The sequence below is a fragment of the Pelophylax lessonae genome (assembly GCF_965119305.1).
Source record: "Pelophylax lessonae genome assembly, chromosome: 9".
In the NCBI taxonomy this organism is placed as follows: Eukaryota; Metazoa; Chordata; class Amphibia; order Anura; family Ranidae; genus Pelophylax; species Pelophylax lessonae.
Window position 1 is genome coordinate 152063921 of NC_138776.1, and position 15790 is coordinate 152079710.

The 15790-nt window shown below is 44.5% G+C and overlaps 1 protein-coding gene across 5 annotated transcripts in view; it reads right to left on the reverse strand.

Annotated features, from left to right (window-relative positions):
- GBF1 (golgi brefeldin A resistant guanine nucleotide exchange factor 1) overlaps positions 1-15790 on the reverse strand; it is a 332969-nt gene that overhangs the window by 105411 nt on the left and 211768 nt on the right. For all 5 annotated transcript variants that reach the window (XM_082268417.1, XM_082268418.1, XM_082268420.1 and 2 more), the window contains 6 exons: positions 13989-14157; positions 12880-13091; positions 12544-12642; positions 12151-12345; positions 768-957; positions 519-650 (listed from right to left, as the gene is read on the reverse strand). In XM_082268417.1, coding sequence (XP_082124543.1) covers positions 519-650; positions 768-957; positions 12151-12345; positions 12544-12642; positions 12880-13091; positions 13989-14157 — 997 coding nt within the window. The remainder of the gene's footprint in view (positions 1-518; positions 651-767; positions 958-12150; positions 12346-12543; positions 12643-12879; positions 13092-13988; positions 14158-15790) is intronic.

A 15790-nucleotide genomic window follows, 5' to 3' on the forward strand; every position in this document is an offset into this window, starting at 1 on the left:
TCATATTGTGTGTCTATTGATGCAAACATCCCAGCTTGCAAACGCCCATCTGGACAGGTGCACCAATAAGCACATGGCTTGCTATGGGGGCACCCACAGGAAAGAGCAGACAGAGCCAACAGGGGACTCCAGAACAGGAGGTAAGTGACCGCTCTATGCAATGCCACTGCATAGAGCAGGTAACTATAACCTTTTTTTTTTTTAGTAGGAAAAAAAATACGCTTTAATATCACCTTAAGGGATGAAGAAGATATTTACAAAACACACATTTGCTATCCGATGTAGGGAAAAGGCACCGTAATTGGTCAAAGTGAAGAGTGAAGTGACAGCTTTTATTGAATTCTTTAAAAAGTAATGTATTCATTCTATTTCAAACAGAGTATAGTCATTTTTAAACAGGTTAATACTTACCTATATAAAACAATAAGTAGAGATAAAAAAAATATGGTTACATACATGACAAAAAGTTTTTCCAGAGAACGTATTCAGAAATGTTTAAAAATCTTAAGATAGCTAACCTCCACTACAGGTACCCTCTGCCTCCTGAATGCCAAGACTCATTTTGTCCGCCATTAAATGCCCACTGGTTGGAGCCCCCTTGGATTCGGTACTTGTGATTACTGTGGTGCTTTCCACAGCATGATCACTCCCTGAAATAAAAACATTGCCATGTTAAACTAAAATCAAGAAAAAGTATAATCAAAATCTGGAAAGCATACTCCGAAAATATAGAAAAAAAAAATCATTAGGGGAAATGTTAAACTTACCGTTAACAGACTCTAGAGATTTCTCTGAGTTATCTGCAGTGGTTTTGCTTGTCTCTTTCTTATCCTCTTGCACAGTGTTACTCAGAATCTTAGCCTGACAATGTGCTTCTGTGCTGTCAATGACAGTCAGCAAAGCCTCTAGGGAAAGTAGGTGAGTGGTATATAGTTGGCCAGATACTGGAAAGGCATTCTGAAAAAACAGAAATCACTTAATATGTAAAAACAAAATAGGACCAGGATATTAACCTATTTTCCATAGTAAGATTAGCTAAACATTTAAAGGCGTAGTATTTAAAAATAAGATTGTGGTACATATCATAAAATCTTTTTCTGAATTTCAGTGAAAGAGGATCAGTAAGCCATTCACCACAAAACAGGTGGAACAGCACACTATCCAAAACAGGAGATAACTAGACAAACAACTAACTTGGTAAACAAAAAATAAATGTTTATTGGACAAAACAAAAAAAGGAAAACCGAACAGACATACTGGGGCTGATTTACTAAAACTGGTGAGGGCAAAATCTAGTGCAGCTCTACATAGAAACCAATCAGTTTCCATGTTTTTTGTCAAAGCCTAATTGGACAAGCTGAAGTTAGAAGCCGATTGGCTACCATGCACAGCAGCACCAGATACTGCATGTCCAATAGCGGAGGAAAAAAAAGTTTTGGTTACAGTAAAATCCCTTTCTCTGGGTTCATTGATGTCACAGCTCTTTAGAAACTTGACCATAGGGTTTTAAAATGCCACCTACAGGTGTAGGACACTAGGCAGAAAAGAACCCCGCACTGCCTGCAGGCAGTCCCCTCTGGTATAAAACCCCTCTCTACTATAGGCATTCCAATTCGAAACAAAGCAGTGTCCGAAGTATAAACTTCAATACATGGGTAGGTGCGGTGTCTGTTTAAAAAACCCGGATTAAGGGATTTTATGGTGAGTAGTTTTCTCTTATGTTCACTTGCGGACACAGCTATTCTAAATCTTGACCACAGGGATGTCCCAAAGCAGTGCCTCAAGGACTGGTGGGCAAACCAAAAAACAACTGGCGCAAACCAGCAAACATGTCAACCACTGAAACCTTTCTGTTGAGGCGATACGCCAGAAGATCAACATCCGGGGTTCCCCAGTGTAGGCAGATATGACAAACCATTTCTGGGTGCAGGGACTCCCCCTGATCCAGTGTTTGACCACTGATGTAACCCAGCTGCCAATTCTCGATGCTGGGAATGTGCACAAAAGAGAGCCAGAATGTAATGTTCCGCCCATCGCAGTATGCAGGAAGCCTCCAGCGGCGCTGCCACACTTCTCGTGCTGTCCTAGTGGTTGACATAAGCCACTGCAGTGGCACTGTCCAATTGGATCCTGACCAGGAACCCCTGGAGAAGGTCTGTCCAGTGCCTCAGAGACAACCTGATCACTCGCAACTCCAGGACATTGATGGACAGGCATACCTTCTCTGTAATCCAACGGCCTTGTGCCGATCTCAAACCCAGGACTCCTCCCCATCTGGACAGGCTGGCACCCATTGTGACTACCATCCAGTAGAGGGGGAAAAAGGAACTTCCTGGCTTGCAGGAAAGGAGACAGGAGCCAACATAGGAGGGACCTCTTGAGAACTGTTCAAGAATCTGGTTATCCGGGGAGGCTGAAGCCCTTGTTAGAGGAGTAAAAAAGTTTCTTGTGCAGTGAATAAAAGCACAGACTTCCAATTTGATTCCTTCCTCTTTCTGGCATGTGGGAGGAAGGTACTCTCGCCACTTGTGAGTAGGAATGGGCTCGGCTTGTTCGGGATCCCGCCTGGAAGACTACACTGCATAGGGCTAATCACAGGCAGTGAGACATCTCCCGGTTCGAAGCTGCACAAAATGGGAAATGTCTCGCTGCCTGTGATTAGCCGTGCCAGCTTCCTGGCAGGATCGGGCAGGTGGAATCCCGAACACGCCCAAGCCCATCTCTACTTGTGAGGTTCTGAAAGATGTTGCCCAAGGCAGCACCCAAGAGACATTCTGCCTGAAAGGGCAGGTCTGCCAGGACCTTTTAAAAAGTCTAGTTAGCAGCCCAGAATTTGGTCTGCCAGATCCACATGTCCAGTGTTAAAACCTTGTTTAAAAAGCAGGGGGCACTTTCTGCTTGCATTGCACCCAAATGCCATCTCCAACAGGGAGACAAATGACTAGAGGGCTGCCAATAGCACCATCTAGGGGAATAGAGGACACCGCCTCCTTCATAAGGGGATCAGGAGGGGAAGCCTGCCTCTGACACTATACGCAACCCAGCCAGGGGAGGCAGCGCTGCAGAAAAAGCAAAACATAGTAAGGAGAGGAACAACGTAACCCCCCCTCCCCCCCAATGCCACCATCAGTGGAGAAGGAGGTACCCCAGACTCACCACTAAAAGGAATCGCTGTGCTGCCTATGATGGCGCTTTGGATGGGTGCCGTTTGAGATGGATGCTGATAAGAGGATGGATGCCACTTGTGAGAAAGCGCCAGCTAGATTTTCTAGTGACTGAGTCCTGGAGCAATTTGCCCCAAATCATGTCCCAATGACCTCCCAGCACACTACTGAGAGTTGGGCTCAGACAAGATGGCCACCGCCATGCGTCTACAAGAAAACGACCACCATACATATCCCCAGCCAGCTACCATGCATGACCATGGGAATGGTCCACCAAAAAATGGCCACCCAACCTATCCTCAAAGCATGGCTACCAGCTTACAGACAAAAAGTCCGCCACAGCTCTGGGAAAATGGCGGCTGGCTAGGAGCAGAATATATATGTCAGCTGCCACGCAGCCTTCCAGGCCTTGGAAGGAGAAACAAACAAAAACGAAAAAAAAAAAAAAAAAAAACAATACAGGACCCTGAGTCCCGGTTCACATTGATGCGGCTGCGCCGATCGCATGTAATATCGGAGCACACTGCTCCTTCATTACATGCGATCGGCTGTGCGGTGCGAGTTTAGCCATACACTTTGTGCAGCCGCATCAGGATCGGATCGCACAGCGGTTCACACTTGCGCGATCCGATCCTGTGCGAACTGCAAGATCGCACTGCGATATGCGATCAAACTGGGGGTGTCGTTAAGATTACATTGACACCCCCAGCGTATCGCATATGGCAGTGTGAACTGCCGGGGATGCGTTTGCGATGCGGGAACAGGCTGCAAATTCGCAGCCTTCCCGCATCGCATAAGTGTGAACCGAGCCTCAGAGAGTCAGAGCAAATACACCCCTCACCAAGGAATACCCAAGGGGACCCAGGCAGCTAGGCACTACCACCTTGTAGGGACAGGAGGAGCAAGAATGGGATAAAGTAAGCTAGGGAATCTCAATCAGGGAGGAGGACAAGAGAGACACCAGAGCTCAGGGGGAAGGAGCGGACCTTGCAGGACTGATAACCCCAGGGAGTACCCTGCACCCCACACCGCATCTGGGAAGAGAGGGGGGCATCTACTTAGCAATCCAGTAGAGTGTGTGAGGGGGGCTGTCGGTAAGAGTAGCATCGTGACACAGACGGTGTTCCCGCAAGACAGTCAACTCACTGCCTGCCCCAGTCCAGGACAAGGCTGTTGCAGCTGATCCAGTGCATAGCTAAAGGTCTGCATGGGCCAGACTGGGGAGACCACTGGATCTAGTTTAACCAGCCTGTTTCCCAGCCTGGTTGTTGGTATATTTCCACAGGAAAAAGTCCCAGAAACAAGAATAAAAGAATATGGAACCACTGGTCCCTGCAGGAAAACCAGGTCTCTACTCCTAAAAACAAAGCAAAAGAACTGGATTGCCTATAGCAGAGGGGGTTTTATACCAGAGGGGACTTCCCATAGGCAGTGCCGTGTTCTTTTCTGCCTAGTGTCCTACTGCGGTAGGTGGCGCTATAAAACTCTACGGTCAAGATTTAGAAGAGCTGTGTGTGTCCAAAAAATCCACCTTAGATGGTATAAAACCCCTTATATCATTGCTAAATATCACGCAGCCGCATCTAACTTATGTTGGCGGCAGTGTGGGCATGTGGGCACTTTGCTTCATGTGATATGGTCATGTAGCTCTTTGAGAAGCTTTTGGGCATCTATAACCAAGTTGATAGCGGATGTTACGGGGATGCTTAATAAGGTGACAGTGGAGCAGGCAATTTTGGGAATAGACATTGACAGATACCCCACTCAATTCAATTCCGGACAGTGGTTCAAAATATCCTTTTTGCAGCGAGACTTGCAGTAGCCCGTAAGTGGAAAAGCAATGTTATTCCATCCAGAGGGGAGGTGATCCAACTTGTTAAAGAATCTGGTCGATCTGGAATGAGTATATGGTAGGACGTGGAATTCATTAAAGAGGAAGTAAACCCTCCTCAGGAAGTTGTACCTATAGGTAAGCCTATGATAAGGCTTACCTATAGGTACTGTAAATATCTCCTAAACATGTACGGTTTAGGAGATATTTACCTTTAATGCAGCCAGTGACGTCACTGGCGCATGCGCTCTGAAGGAACGGCTGATCGTGCCGTTCCTTCAGAGCCCCGTGCCGTGACCGTCGGCTCCCGCGCGCGTGCGCGGGAGTGACGTCACCGCGGCTCCGGCCAATCAGATGGCCGGATGCCGCGATCCCGGAAGACGGGCGACTGAACATGTCGCCCATCATACAGGTAAGAGAGCGGCACGGCGGGGGCTCGTTCTAAGGTAAGTATTTCATAATGAGCTAGTATGCGATGCATACTAGCTCATTATGTCTTTCTCTTGCAGGTTGTAAAAAAAAAAAAAATTTTCTGAACGAGTTTACAACCTCTTTAAGTTGTGTCTTCATTTCATAGCGTGGCTGTGGGGGTGTGGGTGTGGGGGAGGAGGCCAGCAGTGCTTGGGGGGCGCAATGTGAACCCTTCTGGGGCGTCTCCCGAGAAGCGGGATATCCGCTAGTAGCATATCTTCAGGTATGCATGGATCCCGCCGCCCTGGCCTCAGCTCTTCCGGGCCCTCCCATCCCAGACATGCTGCAAGTGTTTGCCGAGAATGTTGAGATAATCCTGCGATAATTCTTAGGCTGTTATCATAGTTCCAAAAGTATATTGTGCTGATTTGTTTATTTTTTTTTTTTTAAAACATTTTATTGAAAATTTTTATAGGCATACAGGTAGGGTTACGTTGAATGCATATACAAAAAGTAGAAAAAACAGAAATACAGTTTAAACAAACCTCAGTAATTGTAACAATAACACGTGACTAGCGGCACACAGTCAATAACAAAGAACCTATTGAAGCGTGCTGATTTGTTTATTTTCGTACTGTTTTCATTATGCATTTTTTTGCATAAGTTTCGGTCTCTATATGTTTTGTTTACTTGCGTTAAAACCAAATAAAAAGATTTTCAAAAAAAAGAAGAGCTGTGTGTCAATAAATGTAAAAAAAAAAAAAAAAAAAAAAAAAAAAAAAAAAGAATATTCAAGCAATGGCAGGAAAGGCTTAAGCCTAGTATACGGTACCTAACCCTTTACTTTAGGGCAAGAAAGCATGAATAGAGTGAATATGTTCACAGAAAAGACCTACCAGGTAACAGCCAGTTTACAGCCAGAGGCCCCAAGTTGAACATCCTAATCCTTGACTTTAGAGAGTGGGAGGTACATGATAAGAAAGGCTGCTCCCTGGATAGATATCCAATTTCTCAGCCTTCATTCAGATGGGTGCAGACATCCATAGTCCATGAATAACTGGCTTTTTGACTTACCGTAAAATCCTTTTCTCTTAAGTTCATTGAGGACACAGTTTCTGATGCATATCAGTAGGGTTTTATATCAAGTCGTGCTAAAACAGTGAAAAATTGCGTTTTTTAATTTTTTCATGACACAACGAATATTTAATCAATACGAGTTTACTGGTTCCGGTTTTCCACCAAGTAGATAGGATTCCGTTACAGAGAACCTGCATTCAAAATTTACCTTTCTGGTAAGCATATACCCATGAGGAGCCTGGTTTGAACATCACGGATTGCAATAATTTTTTTGGACTTTATATGGACTTTAGTTGTTCCATTTTTCACTGTTTTAGCGCGACTTGATATATAATTTGTTTCACTGGGGTGTGGTCACACTTGGAAGTTGCAGCTTTCATTTTTTCATTAGCGCGGTTATTACTTCTATTCTACTATATCAGTAGGGTTATACTGCCCCCTACAGCCTATGGGCAGTCCCAGGGGGTATACGCTCTCTCTTCCTGCATAGGATGTCAGTTTTGTATCAAAGCAGTGGCAGAGAAATAATACCAACCAAACTCAAAATAGAAGGACGGGTACTGCGTGCCGTCACTGAACTTAAAAGAAAAAGATTTTACGGTAAGTCAAAAATCCAGTTTTCTCCATCGTTCATTGACGGACGCAGTCTCTGATGCATTTCAGTAGGGATGTCCAAAAGCAGTGCCATAAAATGAGGGGTGGGAACAGCAGAAAAAAAACAAGTCACCAAGGCTAAACCATAGATAACCAGGCAACACAGGACCCATCAGAACAAGATGAGGCCCACCTGAAACAAACAGTAAACACCCTCAAGGAAGGCCGAAAAGCCCCCTAAACAGCAGCCTGCAAATCTTTGCAGCCAAAAAAGGCTTCTGCAGATGCCAGCACATCCACCTTATAAAATTTGGTAAAGGTGTGAACAGACTACCAGAGAGCCACCTTGCAAATCTGAAGCACAGACGCCTGATGGCAAAAAGCCCAGGAAGCACTAAGTACCCAAGTAGAATGGGCCTTAACAGGAAAAGGTGGAACCTGACCCTTAATTGAATAAGCCTGCACAACTGTGTCTGAACCATCTGGAAAAAGTCGCAGACGCAGGCAGCCCTTTCTTTGGACCATCCGTGAGTACAAAGAGCGAATCTGACCTTCGAAAAGACTCAGTAGTTGCCCGAACCACATCCAGAGTATGCAGTGTGAACTCCTTAGGATGTTTTGGCTTCGGTACAAAGAAGATAACACAATGTCCTCATTTAAGTGAAAGCTGGAAACCACCTTCAGAAGGATGGATGGATCCGGACAAAGTACCAATAACCATGTGAACCACCAGGTAGGGAGAAACTGACATCCTATGTAGGAAGAGAGAGGGTATACCCAAAACTTTTTTTCTGCCTAGTGTCCTACTTCTGTAGAGGGTAGTATAACCCTACTGATATGCCTCAGAGACTGCGTTCGTCAATGAACAATAGGTAACATGGAGTTCAACCATAAACAACTGGAGCTCACCTGAAAAAAAACAAACAATACACCCTCAAAGAGGACCAGACCCTCTAAACAGCAGCCTGCAAAACCCTTTGGGAAAAGGAAGCAGCCGCAGATGCCAACACAACCACCGTATAAAAGTGTGAAAGTGTGCACAGACGACCAGGTGGCCGCCTTGCAAACCTGCAGCACTGACACCTGACGGAAAGCCCAGCAGGCACTAAGCGCCCGAGTAGAGTGCGCCTTAACAGGAAAAGGAGGAACCAGACTCTTAATTGAATAGGCCTGAATCACTGTCTGTCTGATCCATCTGGAAATGGTTGCAGCAGAAACAGCCAACTGAGGTCCGTCCGTGAGTAGAAATAGTGAGTCTGACTTACGAAAAGACTCCGTAAGCTGCCAGGTACATCCTGATTGCCAAACCACAACCAGGGAATGCAAGGCAATCTCCTTAGGATGTTTAGGCCTGGGACACAGGGAAGGCAACACAATGTCTTCATGCAAATGGAAATCAGAGACGACTATTGGAAGAAATGACCTACAGGGACGAAGAACCACCTTATCTCTGTGAACCACCAGGTAAGGTGAACGACAAGAAAACGCCGCCAGCTCCGTCACCCCACGCACAGAAATAATAGCCACCAAAAAGGCCACCTTCTGGGACAACGTAAGCAGGGGAACATCCCGAAGGCTTTCAAAAGGAGGCTTTTGAAGAACAGAGAGCACCAAATTGAGGTTGAACGGCAGCAATGGAGACCGCACTGGAGGAGCCAAGTGTCAAACTCCCTGGATAAAGGTGCACACCAAGGAATGTGTGGCCAATGGACGTTGAAAGAAAACCGCCAAGGCCGAAACGTGGCCCTTGATGGTACTCAAAGCCCGGCACTGCTCAACCCCCTGTTGAAAGAAAGCCAAGATCCAAGCCACCGAAAAGGAGCGAGGGAGAACCCCAAGAGACTCACCACGCAATGTAAGTCTTCCAAGTACGATGGTAGATCTTCCTAGAGGTAGAGTTTCTCGCCTTTAACAGTGTCTGAGTCACGGATTCAGACAAACCTCTATCCTTCAGCACCTGGCTTTGAAAAGCCAACCCCTTTAAAGCCAGCGACTGTAAAGCAGGATGGAAGATTGGCCCTTGGGAAAGCAGATCTTCCCTGAGAGGAAGTCTCCAAAGAGCATTGGCGACCAGCCGTACCAGATTGGCGTACCAAGACCGATTAGGCCAGTCTGGAGCCACTAGAATGATCGGAATCCCTTCAGCCTCGATCCTGCACAGGAGCCTTGGCAGCAGTTTGAAAGGGAGGAAGGCGTAAAGCAGACAATACTGACTCCAAGAGCCACTAATACGTCTGTGGTGTCGGCCAGAGGATACCCAGACTGTGCCACAAACCTCTGTACCTTCCATGGAAAGTATAGAGCAGAGAGGGCTAAAACTATTGTTCTGCCCACCTTAGAATACCGGCTACTTCCTGAGCAGCAAGGACACTTCTTGTACTCCCTTGGTGATTGACCTAGGCAACAGCCATGTCCAATGATCCAGACAAAGTCTGATCACTCGAAGTTCCAGTACATTGATCTTCCAGACTCCAGACCCCCTGAGCACAATTTGTGCCGAGGACGCCTCCACACCCAGACTGGTATCCGTGGTGACAACCTTCCAGCACAGGAGGAGAAAGAATTTTCCCTGTCGAAGTGCAAGAGAATGAAGCCACGTCTAGAGACTGTGGATTCTTCTCCCATTTCACTAGAATCTCTTTTTGCAGAGCTCTTATGTGGAACTGTGCAAACAGAACCACCTCGAAGGTAGACACCATCAGGCCCAGCACCCACATGCAAGCCCGGAGGGATGACCGTCTGCTGGACAACAGAAACTGATTGAGTTTTTCCATAGGAAGAAACACTCTGACTTAGGCCAAGTCCAGAGTTAGACCCAGATAGTCCACTTTTGTTGACGGAACCAGGACAGACTTCTGAAGGTTCAGAATCCAACAGAACTCCCTCAGAGTATGCAGAGTAATCTCCAAGTTGTCCATCAGAGCAGTCGGAGACTCCGCTCCCAGATGATCGTTCAGGTACCCCAGACCTGAACTCTAACTCAGTGAACATATGGCAGGCCAGAGCCTCCGCTCTCTTATCAACCAGATCTTTAAAGGCCGGGGACTCCTCAAACAGAATTAAGGTAGCTTATTTAACCTGGAAACCGGCGAGTCCTCTACAGGTGGGACTGTCCTCTTTTTAAGCAGGGAATCCTTATAAGGATACCGCATAGCAAAACACTTCGAGACCACAATGCAAAACACTTGAGACCACAGTGACAATGTAGTCAAAGGAAGCAGGAAAGGGGAACACCCAAACCACTGTGGAGGGCCTGTGGTGCCAAAAGGGACCGGCGCCTCCGACGCAGCATCTCCGCCATATTTAAAATATCACGCACTTACACAATCAGTGCATCCATCAGCGCCTTTTCATGCGTGGCTAGAGGAGCAGAGGAAACCTCCTCGCTTTCTGGGTCCGTGGGGGCAGACCCAGTGGGGTGACTCACATACACAGCGGCCGAAACAGATTCAGGATCTGAAAGACAGAGGAGGCAGGGGATGCTATATACTAAGATCTGCCGGAAAACACAATCAGGGGAGGGCTGTAAGCAGTTGATAGATTCTCACAGGAACAAAATAAAGATAGGAAAAAATCAAATTAAAAAGGAAAAAATTTGCCAGGACCAGAGATCCCAGCAAAGAACTAGGTCTTTACTCCTGACTAGGTAGTGCCTAGTGTCCTACTCCTGTAGGGGGCAGCATAACCCAACTGTTCTGAAGATAAGGAGCTGTGTCCGTCAATGAACAAAATAGAAATGCTAAGCTGAGGAGACAAGAGTGTTTCTGGCTTTCAGATCTGGGGCATGACCGGGAGGTAGATACTGGTCGGCTATGAGGTATGAATGTAGTAAGGGATGAAAGTTGGGGGTTTTCCACTTACTAAAGTGGGGGAACACCTTCATGAAAAAAAGCTAAGCCGAGGAGACCAAGGGCTTTTGGCTTAGAGACCTGGGGCATATGTGGGAGGTCGATCCTGGTCACCTATGAGGTACGACTGCAGTAGCGGATGAAAGTTGTGGTTTTTCGACCATATCTATAGATCCTTCGCATTGCGGCAGACATACAGCTCAACCATCAGTAGCCTCAGGAATGACAATGTCAAGGGCAGGTCCACAGAGACAATTTCCCTTAAAGGTCAAGTCAACCAGATGTTCTTTGTGTGCATCACAATGTCCTAGGCACATAGCCAAAGTGCCCTACACTTATGAAACAGACATTACCCCCATGTGAAAAACAAACTTGGATATTTTAAAGAGGCCCTCACAGCTCAAGTGCAGGGCTCCAGACATTTGTCCCAAAAGCTCCAAGATCTGAAAGTATGTGTTTGTGAAAGAGGTTTACATTAAGAGACCTAATCCATAGTGACATGGTTTTATCAGTCACTGCTAACAGGGAACTGTTACTTCAAACAGACACCGAAATAGGTAGTCCAGCTGTCTGTCAGTGAAAGCTCTAAAGGTAAAAACACCAGCATTATTGGAAAGTCTAGAGTGGGCAGAGACCACTTAGCAATAAAATCCCTGAAGCCTAGGTTAACACTGAGGCGGGTTTGAAATCGTGCGAATACAGCTGAACTCACAACTGTGAGCTGTGAACTGTACCACATTGATCGCATTACAAACAACTCTGAGTCATATGGAATTTTCTCAAATACAATACAGGAGTAGACTGATGATTCTGAATTCTAATCAGAGACAGGAATAGGGGCCAGAGCACCAATAGGAATGGTGGGGCAGATCACTTCATTAATTGTGCACAAGCTGACAGTTTAAAATGGATATATGGGGTCTAGTGGACACATGGGAGGTCTCACCCCATCCAAACTGATTAGGACAACCCTATAGTAGGGGTCCCAGAATCTAGGTTACAGGTGTTGGTTACTTCTGGGGGTACTGAGAATTGCCCCTTTAGAGCAGAATGTAAACAATGTATTTCTGTGAGATGTACCTTCTATAATGTAATGTATGTAAACTAAACAATACTTATACATGAGCAACAGGTGCCTTCACTCCAATACACACACACACCATATTCAATTGAGAATAACTTATTTTAGATAGAAATGATCCAACATTAAAAAGGCTGTACCTACCTTAGAGAGCAGCTTGGTGAGATCCTCAAAAAGATTAGAGCAGTAAAAATCACAGTCGTAGTTTATGTAAAGCTCTGTTACAAAGCTCGGTATCCTCCAAAGTTGCACAATGGCTTCCAGAGCTATCTCCTTCATTTCATATGGCATCTTTGGGTTCTCCACAGTAATAATATCCATCAGCTTTTTTATGTACATCTATAAAAACAGTTAGTAAAACTAGTTATACTTTTCCAAATTACTTACAGGAAGAACATAATGCCATAGTGGCAACCAAACAATAGATTGCTACTCATGGTAAGTAAAAGGCCCTTTTGTACTCAAAATAAGGTTACTTCGTAATGTTGACTCGAGAAAGCATGCATTAAGAAAAAGCCCACTTTTAAAAGGTCTTACCTCCAGCTGAAATTTTAGATGTTCCCTCATACCTTCAAAAAGAAGGAAGCAAGCTCGCAAGGAAGCTGCATACAAGTTCAGTCGCTCTGCATTTAACAGCTAAAAAAAGATAGTCAAATATTTAATGAAAGAAAATGCTGAATATTTGTAAAAAAAAAAATACTATATTATATGTCAAAATTATTGCATCTACATTCAGTTAAAAATAATGTTTCATCTCCTAAAAAAAAAATCCTCTACACCCCCCCAGAATCCCAAGAAGAAAAATAGTAGCATTGGTGGAGCTATATACATTATCTTTAGATTGTAGGGATTGTAGGAAATACCATCTACTACCTGAAATAAATGTCGACAGAGCTCATCCTTCACAAGGCCCAGAAGGGAGGCATAATTTGCTATGGGGGCAGATTCCAATGCCACCGTAATCAGCTGTAATCCCATGTGCATCATCACTTCAGAGTTATGGCGATCATGGGGGTTGGTAAGTGAAATGAGAAAGCGAAAAAGTTCACGAATACAGGGTAATCCATACGGAACCAAAACCACTCCTACAAAAACAAAAATGTAATGGTAAGCAGCAGCACACAGCAATTCATTTCTGATTTTACATTGTACCACCAGCCCAAAATTAATAATCCTAATTAGGTGAATTATTTATGGAAGGTGAAGATAGTGGGATGTGGTGAGTCACAGAAGGTGCTTTGATTTACCCTAAGTCACAAACTGACAACTTTCATCAGGAAAGCCTTAATGCAATTAAGTACGTCATTACAAATCAGCAAAGGAAATCTTGCTCCTAACTCTTCAGTAGTTAAAAAATAAACTAAAGCTAGCAAAACATTCTACTTAATAGAAATAAATAATTAATGTAGCACAGTAAAATAATTCTTTAATTCTTAAACAGAAGGTAATTACAGGTCTCATTTCATTACATATGCCATTCTATTACATCTCTCAACAATAAGGTCCCTTTCACACGGGTAATACAATAAGGTCCACTTGACAGTTTTTCAAGCGGACCTGATCAAACCCTCCCGTTTTTACTATGGCGCTGCAGACACATGCCATAATCCGATCCATTTCTGTCTGCCAAAAACAGACGGATGACTGTGTCCATGTCCGCTCTGCATAGTGGAGCAGACACTGACCTGTTACCTGCCTGCCCAGTGGGGATCAGCTGAGATATCCCCCGCTAAGCAAGCCGATCCCACTTCACGGAGCCGCCCATGTGAAGGGGGCCTAAGAAGATTATTCTTCATTTAAGGACAGTGGACAGAGCCATGCCAAATCATTCCACCATACCCCCAAAAGCACACTGGATCACTGGTGTATAGTGCAAATATTGCCAATCTTAAAGTAACTAATTGCAAAATGCATACAGCTGTTTCAGGCTTTTGTATGGTTATACTGTGTAAATGCTATCTGACCTATTGACGACCTCTCACCTTCTTTCTGTGAAGACTGTGTAAACCTAACTCCACGAGGGTTGACATAGTCCATATCATGTAAAGAGGCAGAGTCCGAATGTTCAGCCAGCGATGAGCTATCTTCTAGAACTTCAGGTATGGATTCAACAGAGGCAGATTGCGTCTTCCTTCTTAGTAATTCTTCATTCTTTACGGAACATGAAGAAAATTTGTTACAATGGTATTCATCAGATTGGAAATTCATTAAAATATACTATACATTAAACATATTAAAGTGGAACTAAACTCTCCGATCCTTTGCAGCCAAGGAAGCTGCAATTTAGAATCTGATCATTAGTTAATAACTGGGGATGTAGCTGTGTTCAGAATTAGGCAATCACATTAAAAAACTCATGGTAAATAGAAGTCAGTACACACTTGCCATTATTTAAAGTGCCTCTGATTTACCCCCCAAAAAAAGTTCAACTGTTGTAGTAGGTCTTTCCTGATATTTTCTTAGTCGCATCCTACAGCAAAAGGCATGGTCTGCAGAGAGCTTCCAAAGCAATAGCGGGATCATATTGTTAAAAAGGTATCAGTCAGGGGAAGGGTACAAAAAAAAAAAAAAAAAAAAAAACCTTCCAAGGCATTGGATATACCATGGAACACAGTCATCAACTGAAGAAAACATGTCACAACAGTGACATTACCAAGAACTGGACATCCCTCCAAAAATAATGAAAAAAATAGAAGAAAACTGGTCAGGGAGGCTGCCAAGAGGCCTACAGCAACATTAAAGGAGCTGCAGGAATACAGTGCCTTGCGAAAGTATTCGGCCCCCTGGAACTTTGCGACCTTTTGCCACATTTCAGGCTTCAAACAAAGATATAAAACTGTAATTTTTGTGAAAAATTTTTTGTGAAAATTAAACTATCTTTAAAACTGAACTCCAGGAATTCAGCTACTTTATAAACTAAAGGCATAACATGAGTTAGGTCCAACGAGGTGCCTGCCACCTCACAGACTTCTATTATTCACATCCGACAGGTTTTTGCTCCAGGAAGAGAACGTCTGGAGCTCTAATGCTGCTCGCTGTGATCTTGGGTGGTTATGCCCACCCCTCTTTTTCTCCATTCACAGATGCCTTTATAATATGTGAACCCATTCAAAAAATACAAAGACTTCTTTGAAACGGCAGCAGAGTAAAGGGGTGGGCATAGCTGCTCTGTGTGCTTCTTTCCTCTCACAGTCAGAGTGTATCCTCAGAGTGTAATAAACCTGTCCCATATAACAGAGATAAGTCATGCACCTAATAGTCTGCCTGCACTTTATGCAAAGTTGCTGAACTCCTAGAATTCAGCTTTAAAACCTGAGCTTTTGGGGATGGAAGTTGTTTGCATGTTTTCTCAGATGCTCAGATTAAGTAAACAGTTTAAAAGGGTGCTTGGCATGAGACGTCACATCAGTACACAGCTCCTGATGACTTCTAGTGATGAAATGCGTTGGTTGGAGCCTAAACTAAGTAAGGTCATTTCCTAGAAGCCGCTCATGTGACCTGAATAGAAAGTGGAGCGCTCCTCGCTAGTTTGGGTGATTTTGTTTCCAGTGCTGAGAATCAGCACTATGATATGCAAGTCCATTCTTTCATATGCATTTTAATGCTTTTAATAAGCATGTTGCCCAATGAACCACTTTCATCCCTCGCTTTCCTATAATGGTTGATAAAGAGTGCAAATTGGAGGCTGTGATCTGGGCATTCAAGGCATACCAACTGATTGCAACATATGTGCTGTTTGACCATCTTGTTCAATTACAAGGTCAAAGAAGCTGATTGGATCACG